Source organism: Alternaria alternata (assembly GCF_001642055.1).
Source record: "Alternaria alternata strain SRC1lrK2f unplaced genomic scaffold CC77scaffold_17, whole genome shotgun sequence".
NCBI classification, from domain to species: Eukaryota; Fungi; Ascomycota; class Dothideomycetes; order Pleosporales; family Pleosporaceae; genus Alternaria; species Alternaria alternata.
The window spans coordinates 390,539-407,003 of NW_017306206.1; the positions used below are offsets into that span (position 1 = coordinate 390,539).

The following is a 16,465-nucleotide window of genomic DNA, read 5'->3' on the forward strand; positions in this document are numbered from 1 at the left end:
GAGAAACGCGGTGACATGTTGCTCGCTGAGACGGTGCCATGGGCGAGAGAGAGCTAGCACGAGTAGACTTGTGGCGCACATGCAGCAGGCATTAGGCCTGTCCGTGCGCGCCGATGATGGATTTCATCCAGACCTCGCGATAACCCCGGCCTGCATGCTCCCAGGGACGCCGGGCGAGTCGTGCACCATCAGCGTCGGTCCTGCAGCAGCCTGCAGCTCGTCACACTACCACTGCTGCTACACTTACACGCTTCCTGAGCTCTTGACCGTCTGCACCGCACCGAGGCGTGTCGCTACCAAGTCACGTCTTTCAGCAGCAGCAGCGACAGCTCCATGCTGCCACGCCCCGGCCTAGCGAGCTGCTCAGATGACTGAAAACCGTCGCACGTCAGCCGTCTCGTCGCCCAAGATACCACCGGCGCCGCCATTGCCACTGCCCAAGCAAAAGTCGCGCTCGTACTTTGAACGCTTCGTTGCGCAGCCCTTGACCACTGCCTATGGATCCCGCCCACCCAGTGTGCATGCCCATGGCCCAGATGGCGGCCCTCCGAACCCTCTAGTGCCGAAGCTTGCCGGGTACGTCTTCACTCTCACTTACCTCGAGTACGCGCATGCCCTGTACAGTAGTAGCTCCGATTGCCGCCCCTCTGATTGGTTGCCCCTCTCACCATGATGCTTTGTCTCTGCACTCTGTTGTTGATGTTTGCCCCGTCGCTCTTACCCATTGATGCCCACCTCCTCCTGCTAAACTCTGGCTCTGCAGCATCCGCACAGGCTATTCCCAAGATGCAAGCCACAAGACAGGCCTCGACATCTCTGCCCTCGACATCAACCGTGAACGTACCCATGCCGTTCTCGCCGGCAAGGAAATTCTAAAAACTGTTCGCGTGCAAGATGCCAAGATCGTCGACGAGACCAACCTGCGTGCTGCTGTCCTCCACTATGCCGACTCGCATGCCCGCCAGCGCGAGGGCTTGGGCATACACGACGTAAAATGGTCCCACGGCCAGTTCAGCTCGCATATCGCAACTGCCGCTGCCAATGGCAAAGTCATACTGTACGACCTGAACCGCGCAAGCGTCGAGCTCACCAGACTGCACGAGCATACGCGTCAGGTACACAAGCTGGCTTTCAACCCTCATCAGGGCCATCTGCTGCTGTCTGCGAGCCACGACAACACCGTTCGCCTGTGGGACCTACGCGACATGCGCAGAGACGTCACCGTCTGTCGCAGTCGAGACCACTATGCTGGCATGAACGGTGGCATTCGTGATGTTCAGTGGTCACCTACTGACGCTGTAGAATTCGCTTTCGGTACTGATAACGGAACCATCCAGCGATGGGATTTCCGCCATAACAAGGGTCCTAAGCAGAAAATTACGGCTCACGACCAGCGCATCTGCACTTCCATCGACTGGCATCCAGACGGCAAGCATCTAATCAGTGCTGGCGTCGATCGAACGGTCAAGGTCTGGGACTTCTCCATCACTGGCCGCCGCCAGAAAGCTGCTTACGTCCTGCACACACCGTTCCCAGTCTACCAAGCGCGCTGGAGACCACCGTACTGGTCCGATGAGTACCACGAAAAGGGCGTTTACCAGTGCACACAGCTCGCCACGTCTTATGATCGCGAACACTCCGTCATCCATGTGTGGGACTTCCGTCGACCGTTCCTGCCATTTCGGGAGATTAATAAGTTTCCTAGTGCTCCCTCCGATATGCTTTGGCACTCGCGTGACACCCTGTGGACTGTGGGGAAGGAGGGCATTTTCCAGCAAAACGACGTCCATCACGCCCCAAAGACCGTAGATCGGCGCAACCTGCAGGCTCTTGCAGTATCGCCAAGTGGAGAAGTCGCCGCTGTTGCCCAGAAGAGGTCTCGGCAGCCGTCTTCTACAGGCTTGGCATATCCCGACGATACGTACCTTGGTGATCCACGTGCAAGACGCCGCCATAGCCCTGAGAAAGGGAGTCTTAGAAGCTCAGCGGACGATAGCCTAGATGACAGCTTCCTGATGTCGTCAATGAAGCGGCATCATGGTCGCACCGCCAGTAACAGGTCAACCAAATCGTTTAGCAGTACCCCGCCCTCTGACATTGCACCCAAAGTCATGTTTCTCAGTGATTCTATGGTCGCCTATAGCGAGTCATTCAGACCGAATCAGGTCGCAATACGAGGCATATTGCCAGGCGTGGCCAACCCTCAGATCTTCGAGTATCTCGCACAGAAGTATAAGACCATACCTCTTTCCGATCCACCTGACTTGGATTCCTTCCTCCGGCTGGAGAGGATCTTTGAGCAGAACGCCGAGTACGCACAGCGGGCAGCCTTCTATAGGCTCGCGCAGGCATGGCGACTCGTTGGTACGTCCATTGCTGTGGCGACACGACGACGTGCCGAGTCACACAGACAGCGAAGAAGGCTACAATCGCAGAACACAGCGCTCCGACCGTCTGAGAAGATGCACCAAATCTCCTCTGAGCACATGGAGCCACACGAAAAGCGCTTGACGATCCCCCCAAATCCTGCAGTGCGAGCTATCTTGGGTACGCTAGAGAAGCCGGCATCACCGTCCCGATCGCCATCGATGCGAGAGAGCACGTCCAATCTCGCAACCCCTCTTGCTCGTCCAGTTATGAACCAAGCTGTCAACAACACTCATAGACCAGACTTGCTCGATATTGATCAGGAGGACATTGATCAGCTTCCGCCCGCTGTTACTGGACCACCTGTCGACGCGAACAAAACACTCGCACCGTCGCAAAGAACGTTCAGTGGACCACAATGGTACCACTCGGGAGACGACATTGACGAACGCCGTGCTTTGGTCGGCAGCTACCGCGCATCGCCCCGAATCCCATTGAGTCTCGCGCCGAACAGCGCACATGGCGCTAACATGAACGTGCCTCCCCCACTAGAGCGACATGATTCTGGTGAAAGCTTTACCATGTTCTCTGCGTCCTCGGATTCTCAGAGGGGCAATTCCATGCCAAGCTCCTTCGCTAGTACCAATTCACAAGTAGGCCAAGAGCAGTCCTTGTCAGATGACTGGCAAGCTGTGCAGGAACACTCCAGCTTTGGAAAGCCAAGGAACACTGGAGATCGAGAGTTAGGCAAGAGTATCTCGATTTCTCCAACAACAGTGCCTATTGGCAAAAGTATCGCTCATGCAAACCAGACATATCCACCAAGTTCGGCGGATGGGTTTGACAGTGGAGAAAGAGCTGTTCGCGATATGGAACATCTGCGACGAAATAACCAACTGCTCCGTCACGACAGTTCTGATTCCGAAGCGCTCACGAGTATCTCCTCGTCATCGTTCGAATTCAACGCTGAAATGGAGGCAAGCGGAACCATTGTGCCTGATGTATTCGAGGACTTGAGATCGCCGTATGTCCCTAAGCCACCCGCTCCATTACCACATGTGTCTGGGGGTGCGCCTCCGATTCTCGACCCAGCAGCCGAGGAAGGATTACTGGTGTCTGACTTTCAGGCTGTGCACGTTGATGCCGAAGTCGGTTTCCCCTATTCCGTCATTGGACTGCTGAATCATCTTCTCGATTACCATACGGATGCTTCGGATGCACAGTTCAGTTCGATTCTCCTTTTGCTTCTAGCCCCATTGTTACCACAAACTCACGGCCCCACTGATACTCCAGATGTTCATGTGGGAGACGTCTTGAACGCCTTCAGTGATACCTTTGTCTCCTTAGGTCTAACTCAAGCACAAGCAAAAGCCATACTCTCGACGCAATTGAGCCAACTGATAGCTACTGGTATCAATCCCTACCAAGCAGAGTCCATCCTCCACACCTACCATGCGCAGCTACAATCCTTGTCGCTATTCAATTCCGCCGCTACCCTCCGTCGATTAGCGTATCCGACATATCCTGCCGTCTACGAGCAAGCGCTGAAAGAAACACAAGTTGGCCTACTGTGCCTAAGCTGCAAGTCACCGATCAACAACCCTAGAGACAAGATGCGATGCGAATCATGCAAGCGAATGCAGGCACCCTGCCCGGTTTGCTGGGCCAAATACCCGGCTTTCGAATCGATCACTGCAAAGAAGAAATCGAAGGCGAAGTCGCGCTCGGCCTTCAAGGATAAAGGACATAAAAGACAACGATCGTCCCTCATGTCGCATCCAGACCATGATGACGATCAGGTCGCGGATGGTCCCTCGCCGACCACTACCGCCAATTGGTCGCCGCCTGCAGCTACACTCTGGACGTGGTGCCCACTTTGTGGACATGGAGGGCATTCAAATTGTCTATCAACATGGTTTGCTGACCCGGTACTATCAGACGGTGCCTGTCCGACCGAGGGCTGTCTTTGCGACTGTGTCCAAGGCAAACGCCGCGACACAAAGATTCAGGAAATGCTACTCAAGAAAGCAGAGAAGGACCGATCGAAGATCGTGCGCAAAGGTGACGATTGGAAGGTGGGGGAGAGTAAAGCCGTGTCCGCGGTTCGGAATGCTGCTCTTGATACTATTCCAGATCAACAGCAGCCGAATTCTGGGACCACAACACCGACTCGTCGATGAATGAGGAACGTCGCAGTCGTCCCTATACAGTGCGACATCCGCAGTGCGACACTTTCCGGCCCGCGACAATTCTCGACCACTGTGAATCGGCCCGACGACTACCATCCACTGTGCACACTCATCCACTTACTATCTACGTCCGACCCGCAGAGTCCGGTCTGACATCACCACACATCAAATTCTGCATCCTTTGTGTCGAAGAATAAGTCGGATCCGCACATTTCAATACGTCGGTGTACATTGATGGACCTGCCCGCATACTGCATAATCACACCGCTTGTATGCGCGCCAAGACATGTAAGACTGTCCCCCTTTGAAGCGACAGCCCGCTTCCCCGGGATGCGGGAAGCTGACTTGAAAGTACGTGGGTCTGCCACGTGTATTCTGGTAGCGAGCGGGAATTAATGTGTATACTACGTACTTGTTCGGTAGTTCGGTGACGATGCTTGGGTTTGGAGAGGCGGTGGGTATTTGGACAGCGGCAATCTCTGAGCGGACCTGAACCGCTATGGGATTTATCAATAGCCGCACTTACAGCTATGGATTTTCCTCAACATTATGTCATCATATCGCGTTCGACTGCGGCAAAATCGAACTTGCCTTACTTCGCATGGATGGTACCTTCCGCGTGTACTGTATCCACTCGGAAACAAAACGTAGCCTAGCGCCCTGCAGCCTTACCGTTGTCATGCGACTTGCATCCATTCAATCATATTACAAGGTGTGTATAGCCGCATATACTTCTAGACGGGAAAAGCAAAATACTTGAGCCTAGAGCCTCGATCTCTTGAAGGTCACCAGCTCATGTTTAGTAATTCACGCTGGCATCGAGTTTGATGATAGGTCCGTCTTGGAATGCGCGCTTTTTGTGTGGAAAAGGTGTATAGTATCACTTGGTCAAAGAGATACTATATTAGCTTCTCACTTGTATATCTCCACACAATCTAAGAACATGAAGAGAGTCAACGCACCGACGTTACCGAGGCTCGGTTGATCCTCCTTCATACCCGGCCGTCCAGTTCAAGTGATCTACATGAGGCAGACGAAGACTGTACTACATGACCAGCCCTCAGTACCACACACATGTACCTTTCGCCTCATGCCACACCCTATGCACGCAAATGCAATGCACTCATCTGATCGGTCGCTAAGCCTCGTCATCGGTGAACATTCTGTGCATTCCCAGCGGACCGCTGCCAAGCATCGTTGCTGCATCCCCGCAATCCCAGTGATACAATATACGACTCTGTTGAGGATCAGTACTGCGCGTAAGATCCACGCTGCAAGGATTGTATGGAGAGAACTCTTCAGCGACAGTATATTGGTGGCTACCAATATCCCCTGGAACTAACAGCATGGAGCATCTTCGGCACCATCGGTAACTGACGTTTAGTTGCTGCAAACCGATAGGCGCTGGATACTTGTCTTCCGGTACTGATAAGTATCGTCACATGTAACCTCAGTACCACGAGTGGGTGTCCAGACTTCTGCTCTTTTACGTCTAATGTTACACAGCAATCGCACCACCCGCATTGTCGGGTCCACGCTTAGCAGGTCATTGGCAGACGTTGTCCGTGGGGCTTTTGGTTTTAGCGAGGTGTGGTGGGCTGGCTCGGTACATTGGGCCAGAACACAGTGATAGTGCCCGCCTTACATGTCATGCTGCTCGATATAGAGGGTCAGGTATACTCGCGTCAGTTCGCACGCTGTACCATACTGTAGTGTAGGCTTCAGGGACATCCACGTTGGGGCTTGTATGTTGTTAACAAAACAATTTCCTCGCATGCAGCAGAGACACAGTGCGTATGACCACGCGGCCGTGTATTACAGGCTCTTGCTCTGTGTTGCGTCGGTACGCTATCCATGTACATGTCGCACACAATGCCTGTTATGAGTTTTGACGGTTCTCCCATGCGGATGTGGTGCGATGGGTAGCAACTTGGGCAGCAACGGAGAATCGGGGCAGGGAGTAAGTGCTTTTCTGCAGGCGTTGATCCATGTACCTAGAAACGACGCGTAATCAGTTTGCAAAGTAAGCATATGTACCAATGTATTGCCAGTATAGCGAACATGAAGGCAGCACTCCTAGCCGTCGTCATGACTTCACAAATTCGACAGTACACATCACAGCCGAGTCTTGGCGGAGGCTGCGGAGGCGCATGAGACGTGACAGGGTTTGTGAATTTGATGGTATTCATGTCTCAACCGGTTCCCATTCCTCGTGATATCGTTGATCCGCAGGAGAAAGGAAATGAAGGCCTAAGTCGCCGTGAAATGCATGCCTGCGCCCTCGGAGGGCAGTTCAGATTCCGAATTCCTGCTTCCGGTCAGCCGCAGCCCAGACACCTCGCCCGAGTCGCAATGTGCATACCTCAACTCCATATCCCCAACCATTTACCGGCTAGCGCTCCAGACGGACTTGAGGAAGCCGTCCTTCTGTGCGAGCCTGTTGAAGCTGTCGTCGGCCTCACCCATGGCGCGAACGAAACCGCAGATGGCGTAGGCCTGGTTGTCGCCGGTGTAGCGGCCGTTCTCGTCAACCTTGCCAACGCTGAGCTGGACAGAGGCGTGGTCCTTGGCCCTGATGATGCGTCCGGTGGCCGACTTGGAGGATATTAGTATCGCGTTTCGGGGTCAGGTAGCTAGTCGTGGGATACTCACGCACTGTATCATGTTAGCAGACATTCATTGCGATTGCAGGCATTTGGCTTACTTTGCGGGGGACGTAAAGGTCGACGAGCTCTCCGCGTTCGTTCTCCATTTTGATCGATTTGTGTGTTGACGGCGGGTGGTCTTGGTTGAGGCTTCGTTGGTGGTCGATGTCGTCGGTTTGCGACACTGGGGAATTTCGAGTGTCGCTTAGCACTGGTGGTTGGCGCTAGCTCTGAATGCGGCTTAGTCTACCACTCCCTTCCATAGCTCTCGTCGCGTTCACTGTCATGCCAACTATGAACAGCTGGTGCATTGGTACGATAATGTGGAAGCTTCTTGCAACAAGCTTTGGGGTCGTAGTGGACTCGTCAACTGGGAATCGCCCAGTAAGGGAATGTATATCGAGCCGTCTGCGTGCACCCCGATAGTATGAGACGGAGTACCATACCTATTTCTCTCAGTGCACAAACAAAGGTTGGAAACACATATAGAGTGGTAGGCTCCTTCTCAACATCACACCTCAGATCTGGTAGGCGGTTGTTGTGCCAATTGCGGATTTCGGCCACTAGAAAGGCAGGATATTCACAACAAGCATCCATATCGAGGGACGTTTGTTCCGGCGACGATGCGACGCTGTACTCCTATATCAGTAGCTATATGAATGCATCTCTGCTTTCCTGTGGTATAAGCCCGATGGTGTGTATAGAGGTCCGCCACTTGCCATCTAATCATAATCTGTAGTTGCAAGCCACCCTAACAACTTTAAGATCATGCGCCCATCGTAATGCTCGCAATGCTGCCGTGGTATCGGCAGACAATGTTTGTAGGATGGGCAAAAACATTGGGCGTCTACGGTTATCGAGTCTCATGTATCCAAATTCACTCGACCATTTCCGCTACTCCTAAACTACCCCTAAACTACCCCGACCTCTAGGTGTAGATGCAAAAAAGGATACAAAAAGCAAAATGCATCGGCCGGGAATCGAACCCGGGGCTAGCCGAAACTGTCCTGTGATGGATGGCAACGGCTAATTTTACCACTAAACCACCGATGCTGGTGATTGAACTGATGTGCAATTGATGGAGAGAAGAAAGATTGGTGCATTTATATACCCTAAACAATTTCACAAATCCGACCACGGGAATACATCCAGCACTCTCAAGTCGATGGATGTGGATGTGGGTGGAGTCAGACAGCGGTAACCCGAGTGGGGCTCGCAACTCTAGACTATGAACTCTGTTGCTCTCCGCCTTCACGGCAGTAGCTGGCTATTTTGCTCCGTGGTGCAATTGTTCTTGGTCTGCCGCAATACGACGAACGTGACACTTGGAGTACAACGGCATTTTAAGCTTGCGACGTTGCGCAAATCCGCTTAGGATACTTGCCACTCCTCATTTATCTAACATCAATAACATTATCAGGCTGCGCATGTGAAATGTGCGCACTAGAATCGTCAATCTCTCCTACTTATCCTTGCTGTGTTCTTAAGTGGCTCAGGCTACGATATCTCGATTCATACTGCACTATTGGACTGACTCAAAGGACAAGCTTAGCACGTTCAAATCTTGTCAAGAATATCGGAAAGGTGAAGGGGTTCTAAAGTTTGAAAATACACTAAAAATACAAGCGATTGCCATCGAATGTTACATGAATGCACATAAACTTATCTTACAACCGACAAAGACTACTCTGCAGCTCAATTTACCAACACGACTATCCTCTCGATATGTTGTATACAAACATAATATGCAACGACCCAGATCGATCCTCGTACACGATAATATTGGTCTTCTGATCCAGGGACAATGTTTGTACTTCAGAGTTCGAGCCTTCACAGGCCCTCGGTGTCGTCATGGAGATAGTGGTTTACGCAATAAAGTCCCCTCGTCGCTCAGATAATCGGTTTCGTGTTACATGAGCCAATGTTCGTTGTTTGTTCCGAGGATTGAGAGGACGACGGAGGTGTGCCATAAGTCCGCACTTGAGCGCTCAAGATTTGACGGTCGACTCCTCGTTCTACAGCCCGTGTAAGCTTTTCCAGGCCTGTCTTGAGATTTCCGCCGATAATTGGTTGTTTAGCGGTTGCTGCATTTGGTGTATTTTGGTCGCGTTTCGACGTGGAGAGAGTAAGTGCGCGACACATAGTACTGTGGAGATACGGGGTTACTGCTGTGGAGACAGTAGATCTTATACTGTAAAGTGTGGATTGTCGAATCTTGCTGGATCTAATAATCTCCTGTATGTGTGGAATGGACACGGCATCGAGTCCATGGGTGGCACTTATATAGATTAGGCTCTGTCTGATCCAGTTGTACGCGTATTCGTAGACTGCATTGCCCGACTCTTCCAGCACTGCTTGCGATACGTCGCTGCGGCTTCGCAATGTTGGCGCTGAAGGTGGCTGAATGGATTCGTAACCTCGTATAGACAACCAATCGGATTTTAGCGCTCGGATCCGGCGATCTTCCTCCCATGAAGCCGATGGCGATCTTTGAGGCACTGCAGCTCGGACGTCGTTTGAGCTTACTCTCAGGACCGAGTCTTGTGGCACAGTTTCGACATTGTTTATCAATCCACCTAGACAGTAGTCAGAGGCCCCGCTGCTCGCCAGCCCTGTCGACAGTACAGCCACAGAGATCCGAGCTTGCATGTAAACCAGCATCGGTATGCAAGATATTGTTGGTGATAGTCGCGGATGTGGTGAAGAAATCACAGCTAGGAGCGACGGATGATTGTTTGATCATAGGATGGATCCCGAGGATCTCGAGCATGGTCATACTCGGGCCAAGCTCTGGAGACATCATGGCTGACGTGGTCCCGCTCAGGCCTAATCACTCGTCAGCGATCGCAGCTGCAGCAGCTCTACACATAACTTTACATGAACATTAATTCCAACTGCACTTTAGCTTTCCGGGCTTGAATCTTTACAACCCTGGAAGCAACCTCTTCAAAAAATGGAGGTAGGGATATTGCTAGTGTGAGTTTCTGCAGATTAGGAAAACGCGATCTTCGCGACGCAAGATTCACTAGCTGTGACAAACACTGAGCTTCGTCTGAGTGCATGAGATTCCTTTCCTCGGGATTTAGGTTTCCCGTGGCAACGATATGACGCACGTACAGTGTACGTAAGGACGTAGGTAGACACGAAGGTTCAAGTAACAGACTCCTTAGCTTGTTTGTTTGGTTAGCCTTTTGCAAACAGATTGTGTCTATCTTGAGATTCTCTAGCCGCGACGCTTTCAGTATTTCCCTTGCACCGAGACTGTGGCCTAAGACCTCAAACTCTTCCGAATGGCCATAATCATCGTTGTACCCAAAGCTAAATTCGCGAAGAGTTGTCTCGAAGGCGTGCTTGAATGAGTAAACGAGGCAGCGGAACGTAAAGCCAGTCAAAATAGGAATGTGAGTATTCCACTGGTAGTTGGCGTGCAACTTCAAAGATCTTAAGTTGCGGAAAACCGCCGCGAAGATCCGGATTTTTTCACTGAGTTCCTCCCCATCCTGAGGCTCGAAGAAAGAGAGGTCCAGGCTAGTGACCGTATTGTTCTCGAACTTCCAGTCGTCTAAAGACATCGCCACGGTTTCTCTCGCTGCAACACCGGAGAGGCGCAGAGTGGTCACGGTCCGTAACTTCAATACTGGTACGATATCTGATAGCCCACATTCTTTGAAGGAACCCATGGTGTCCAAGTCCAGCTCTTGCAGATTGGGTAGGTGCATGATGAAGTCTCGAATCTCATCAGCAACATGACAATATTGCTCCACGAAAACGGCCCGAACGTGTCGTAGCAGCTCAGAACGGGTGTTCGTTGTTCGTAACATTTTTTCTCCATTATTCGCGGTCATGATCAGAGAGCGGTAGATATACGGCTCTACGATGCGACAAAATTTACGGGATACCAGCGATAAGCTGAGAAGGTCGTTGTAGAGTGGTTTATGTCTACTCGGCAAAGGGTTGGTGACTTCAGACACTATGTGGTCTAGCAATTCTTCTGATAGGCGCTCCATGGCGAAGAAAGCGAACTAGATGAAACGGGTGGCGCAGCTTCGAGTGATGAAATGATACCTTCGATCCCGAGGTTTTCGTTGTAGAGCGGTCACTTCGGACGTGTCCAATGCGCTCTTGCGACGCGTAGAGAGATTCCAGGTAGCGAAAGGTAAGGACGCGAGGTATTGGTTGCACGGCTGTAAAACCTGGAGGGCGTTAGGTGTTGCCGTCAACCACGAGGCGAAGGGCAGGGTAGGGCGTCGATTGATTAGGCCCACTTAGCGCAAAACCCGTGTTGACACGCCCAACACCTGCTTTCCACTGACTTCAGCCACCCTTCAACCTTTTCGCAATCGCCAATTCAGTTGGCATACTCCTTTTAAAATCACAAAAGGCCCGAGATCCATATTGCTCGTCATTATACGATTTGCGCCTGTCGCCAGTCCCAATGAAACTGCGTCGCCACATACAATGCCGATCATCAATGAGCGCGACTTCCCGCTACTTCCGTCACAAGATGCAAAGCGTCGACGCGCTACCAAGCGTAAACTCAAGAACAATGGCTTGAGATCTCGTACAGCTAAGTCGCTTGCGACGTTGACTGATCTTCCTGATGAGTTGATTCTTGAAATACTGGGCTACCTACCAGGTATAGACCTCAACCAATTCCAACTTCCTACACTGGTCAATTTGGCATTGACCAGTCGGCGCTTTTACCGGATTGTCGTTGATATGCTCTATACTAAGTACAATAGCCATTTCTGCGAGCCTTACACTTTTCTTCGTACTATGATTCTTAATCCGCAGCTTGCGGAATTTGTTCACGATGTGGACATCACATTCGGCCTGTGGACATGTCGCAAGGGTCGGCGTTATGCTCCAACTGCGAAGGACAAGAAAACTATTAAAGAAGGACTGCGCGCGCTTGGTACGTCGGACTGGAAAGAATGGGCGACTCAATGCAACGAAGACCGTAGTAACGACGAAGCATTGCAAAACGCGATGTTATTGCATATCCCGAATATCACACATCTCAGCATCTTAGACATCGCAAGAGATCGATCGCGACGCCGCGCCTGGTTCGATCTCATAAGCAAGGCGGCAGCGGGTACTCTATCCAGACAGACTCATCGGTTCGAACATCTACGATCAATCAAACTTGAAGCAAGAACGATATCCTTGAGTGACATCGCACCTTTGTTCCGACTTCAATCATTACGAAAGCTGCAATTGCGCGAGGTTCACGGATATGGTATGGCGGATTGCAACATATGCGCAAGTCATCGCGAACACGGCGAAAGAACGGCACTCAAACTGCAGCGTCTTATTCCCCAAGCCTGTAACGATCTGGACGAGCTTGAACTGGAATGTACCTACTACACTAAGTTTCTTCTGGAAGTGTTGATCTCATCAGCACGGTGCCTAAAGACATTCAGATACGATGTATGTCTAGATCACCTGTCAGACTCGCCGATACCAAACGGAGACCGACTGAAGACGTTGTGTGAAGCCTTGGATAGTCAAAAGGCCTCCTTAGAGACCCTTTACATCTTCTGCGACTCGATCGCAGAAGAAAGGACACATAGCGGAATTCATCTTCGTGACAGCCTCGAAGGCTTTGTGTCGCTAAAGGAGCTTAGCTGCCCATTAGGAATGATGATGAGTAGAGTCTCCGACACAATCACGGAAAGATTGCCTGTGTCGCTGCTGACGTTTCGAACGCCTGTTCGACCTTCTACGGACGACCAACACTACCTTCAAGCTCTGGACAATGTGGCCTCTTCCTATCTTGCGCATGTTCCTCGATTGAAGGAGGTTCGAGTTGTAGTCTCATCGTTCGCGATGTATGATTGGCAACGCCTTGTTGAACTCTTTTCGGTTGAAAAAGGCATAAATTTTGTAGTGGAACGAGACGACGAGGACGCGGACTTTTCTGATTGGAAAGATGACTCAACAGATTCATCACGTTCGTCACATGAAATCGATCTGTATAGCGATCATGATTAATGTAAGAGCAATACCCACGATGATGGCTACCTTTGCTGAGCATCATTTCGGCATAGCGATCTTGAAATGAGCAGTAACTCAATATGATTAGGTTCTGTTTGCTGATCCTTATTGCCACCCAAAATGTGATAATTAGGAGTTTCTCCTGGATAAGCGGAAAAGTACTGCAATGCCAAAAAATTTGGAGCTTCTACATCGAAATGAACCACACTTGTTCGGGACAAAGTGTGCCCTGGTTCGTTTCCTTCGTTAGGCTTGTGTATCACCACTACAAGTGAACACCAACATTCTAAACAACCTACACACTCACATTATAGCTTCTTGGGACTATTGAAGTCCTCAGGAGCCTACTACACGACATCCCAGCAATCTCGTTTTGGGGGATACCTCTCAGCTCCGAACGTTACCTGGCCCAATGTGCCTTCTCAGCAGTTGATGCAGCCTCCTTATAAAGCAAAACAGTTTTGCACTTAGATGTCTTTTGAAACTCTACCCCCCCTTTTTTTTTTAATGGAAGGAAATACCAAATATCTGTTGTCGACTTGCGAAGCTACACATAGTACTGCACATTTACCAAACGGACGCGGCATAATGTGCGTACAGCTTCTCTATATACTTGAGGAGCATATTGAGCGTGTGTTGGTTTTTCAAGAGACTCGAGCTATCTAGTTCTGAGACCATGTCTCTGAGCTGGAACAAAAATCGGTGAGAGACATATACCTAGGTAGTGTGTGCGTAGAAGGCCTGTAGTCCTGATGGTATTGAGTAATTTCGATCGGTTTGAAAGGATAAACCTTCGACCTCATACCTACACTTGTCTTCCCTTATTGAGCGCTAGTTCAAACAAATTGCGATCGAATTGGTTTGAATGAAGTAATTACCTGCGATCACACCTCGGGAGGTTCATCAATACCTAGGTAACACCCCGCTGATCTAGAGAGTTGACGTCATTACAGCTTTGTCTGAAGAGTGCAACAACGGCAACTGTAATACATTTGCATAAGCCGTCGCTAACGAACACTTACACTATACAAATTACAGACAACCTCCAGGCGTTCCTTGAACACGCGCACCTTGCAAGCAACGTCCAGATTTTGCACCTGGAGCCCCGCCTTGGCGGCTGTGACGATGACATGAAATTATTCCGCAATATTTTCGCCCACTGAGCAAGCTGTTACGTGAGGCAATATATGAGATGGTTTATGTCTATCTTGTCCACCTCCCGAGGTTTTCATGTGTCGGTTTCTTCCGTCTACTCGTCTCTGAGCCGTGCCGTCTCCACATGCCGGTCCACTCGCCCCCTGAACCGCGTTCCTCAATTGCCGATTTCGCCATGCGCGCGCCCTCAGGGTCTGAGATCGGAAGCAGGTGCGCACGTAATGTGGATACTATGGAGATAGCTTCTTCCATCCAACCCGGTACTTCTACCGCTCGTCGCGTTATTCTTTACATTGTTTCTATTGTGAAGAAGCAACGCCAACCTCACCAACAGCAACAAAGAGTGTGAGATACGAAAGAAAAAATGTCCAACCCCTCAGTTGTTAAGCCCGATCCGTCCTATGTTGTACCCCTCTTCATCAACGGCAAGGAGGTCACAACCAAAACCACTTTTCCTGTAACATCACCTTCATCCCACAAGCAAGTATGGACCTCTTCGGCCGCCTCTCTGGAAGATGTCAAGAGTGCCGTGTCAGCGGCAAAAGCTGCTTTCCCCGCTTGGTCCAAGATGAAGCATTCCGCCAAACGCAATATCTTCTTGAAAGCCGCCGACGTGATCGATGCGCGCGCGGAAGAATTCGCAGACTACATGAAGATTGAAACTGGAGCTGCGGACATGTTCAGCAACGGGTTCAATGTGCCTAAGATGGCGGATATGCTGAGAGATGTGGCGGGAAGGTTGAGCGCCGTGATGGGACATATTCCTAGCTGTGAAGAGGAGGGTACTAGTGCGTTGATCGTCAAAGAGCCGTATGGGGTCGTGTTGGGCATTGCACCTTGGTATGTATCTTCCCATCCATGATCGTACATGGGAAACTTATGTGAGTACCAGGAATGCCCCATATGTGCTTGGTATGCGATCAATTCTGTACCCTCTCGCTGCGGGTAACACTTGCATCCTGAAGGGTAGCGAGTTCTGCCCTCGCACATGGTGGGCTATCGGCAGCGCCTTGAGCGAGGCCGGCCTTCCCGCGGGCGCGCTCAATGTCCTCTTCCATCGTCCCGAGGATGCAGCGCAGGTGACAACTGCCCTAATTGAGGAGCCCGCTATCAAGAAGATTAACTTCACTGGCTCTACCGCCGTTGGTCGCATAATCGCATCGACAGCTGGCAAGAACCTCAAACCTGTTCTGCTCGAACTAGGTGGCAAAGCGAGCGCCATTGTCCTCGACGATGCCAACTTGCAGACAGCAGCGACACAATGTGCACTAGGTGCCTTCCTGCATTCAGGCCAGATTTGCATGAGCTCAGAACGCATTCTGGTACACAAGAACATCAAGCCACAGTTCATCGAAGCTTTCAAGGGCGCCGTGGAGGGTATCTTCGGCGGCGACAAGCCCGCGCCGGTTCTCGTAGCTGCGCCGGGTGTAGAAAAGAACAAACGCCTTGTCGCAGATGCAGTCAAGAATGGCGCCAAAGTCGTACATGGTGACCACGAAAGCGATGAAAAACACCCAGAGACGAACGAAACCTCCGGAACACGCATGCGTCCCATCATCGTTGATGGCGTGAACAAGAACATGGAGCTTTTCCACACCGAATCTTTTGGACCATCCGTCTCTGTCATAGAGATCTCTAGCGATGAGGAAGCTATCGAGATCGCTAATGACACCGACTACGGTCTTTCTGGTGCTGTATTCACAGAGAACCTTGGCCGCGGTCTGCGCATTGCCAAGCAGATTGAAAGCGGGTAAGTTTTGCAAATAACGCATGATGTGGATCATACGTTACTACTTCTGAAACCTGATCGCTAATAAAGAGACACAGAGCTATTCATATCAACTCCATGACAGTGCATGACGAGTGGACTTTACCGCATGGTGGTGCGAAGGCAAGTGGATTTGGGCGATTCAACGGGCACTGGGGTATTGAAGAGTTCTTGAGGATGAAAACTATCACCTACAAGGAGTAGGATGAGTTGAACTTTTAGCATGTGTAATGCTCGACCATCCGGTAGCTTACCAAGTGAGGATACCGTAGGTAACTTACGGGACACGGTATGTTTGACTTCGAAGCTGGAACCTGGGCTTGCTTTTCCATAACACGACCGAA

At 50.9% G+C, this 16,465-nt stretch overlaps 6 protein-coding genes and 1 non-coding gene across 7 annotated transcripts; 3 read left to right on the plus strand and 4 right to left on the minus strand.

Moving 5' to 3' along the window:
* Nucleotides 1-367: 367 nt before the first annotated feature.
* Nucleotides 368-4,547, plus strand: CC77DRAFT_1033191 (hypothetical protein; the record flags this gene model as incomplete). Its single annotated transcript, XM_018526782.1, has 3 exons — nt 368-576; nt 764-2,531; nt 2,562-4,547. The coding sequence occupies 3 exons, from the start codon at nt 368-370 to the stop codon at nt 4,545-4,547; spliced, it is 3,963 nt and encodes a 1,320-aa protein (XP_018383291.1).
* A 2,394-nt stretch (nt 4,548-6,941) lies between these two features.
* CC77DRAFT_1033192 (ribosomal protein S21e) lies at nt 6,942-7,308 on the minus strand (the record flags this gene model as incomplete). Its single annotated transcript, XM_018526783.1, has 2 exons — nt 6,942-7,151; nt 7,261-7,308. 2 exons carry the CDS (start codon nt 7,306-7,308, stop codon nt 6,942-6,944), a joined length of 258 nt encoding a protein of 85 aa, XP_018383292.1.
* Nucleotides 7,309-8,166: 858 nt separating this feature from the next.
* CC77DRAFT_t72 lies at nt 8,167-8,254 on the minus strand. The gene has a single exon. It is a non-coding gene; the product is annotated as a tRNA-Gly (tRNA).
* A 691-nt stretch (nt 8,255-8,945) lies between these two features.
* Nucleotides 8,946-9,968, minus strand: CC77DRAFT_239622 (hypothetical protein). Its single transcript, XM_018530812.1, has one exon. The coding sequence runs from the start codon at nt 9,860-9,862 to the stop codon at nt 9,092-9,094; it is 771 nt and encodes a 256-aa protein (XP_018383293.1). The 5' UTR covers nt 9,863-9,968; the 3' UTR covers nt 8,946-9,091.
* Nucleotides 9,969-11,425, minus strand: CC77DRAFT_239621 (hypothetical protein). The gene has a single exon (XM_018530811.1). It carries the CDS (start codon nt 11,206-11,208, stop codon nt 10,075-10,077), a length of 1,134 nt encoding a protein of 377 aa, XP_018383294.1. The 5' UTR covers nt 11,209-11,425; the 3' UTR covers nt 9,969-10,074.
* An 83-nt stretch (nt 11,426-11,508) lies between these two features.
* CC77DRAFT_1022759 (hypothetical protein) lies at nt 11,509-13,238 on the plus strand. The gene has a single exon (XM_018525531.1). It carries the CDS (start codon nt 11,660-11,662, stop codon nt 13,193-13,195), a length of 1,536 nt encoding a protein of 511 aa, XP_018383295.1. The 5' UTR covers nt 11,509-11,659; the 3' UTR covers nt 13,196-13,238.
* A 1,479-nt stretch (nt 13,239-14,717) lies between these two features.
* CC77DRAFT_1063865 (aldehyde dehydrogenase) lies at nt 14,718-16,325 on the plus strand (the record flags this gene model as incomplete). The annotated part of the gene is made up of 3 exons (XM_018528671.1): nt 14,718-15,193; nt 15,246-16,103; nt 16,181-16,325. The coding sequence occupies 3 exons, from the start codon at nt 14,718-14,720 to the stop codon at nt 16,323-16,325; spliced, it is 1,479 nt and encodes a 492-aa protein (XP_018383296.1).
* Between the last annotated feature and the right edge of the window lie 140 nt (nt 16,326-16,465).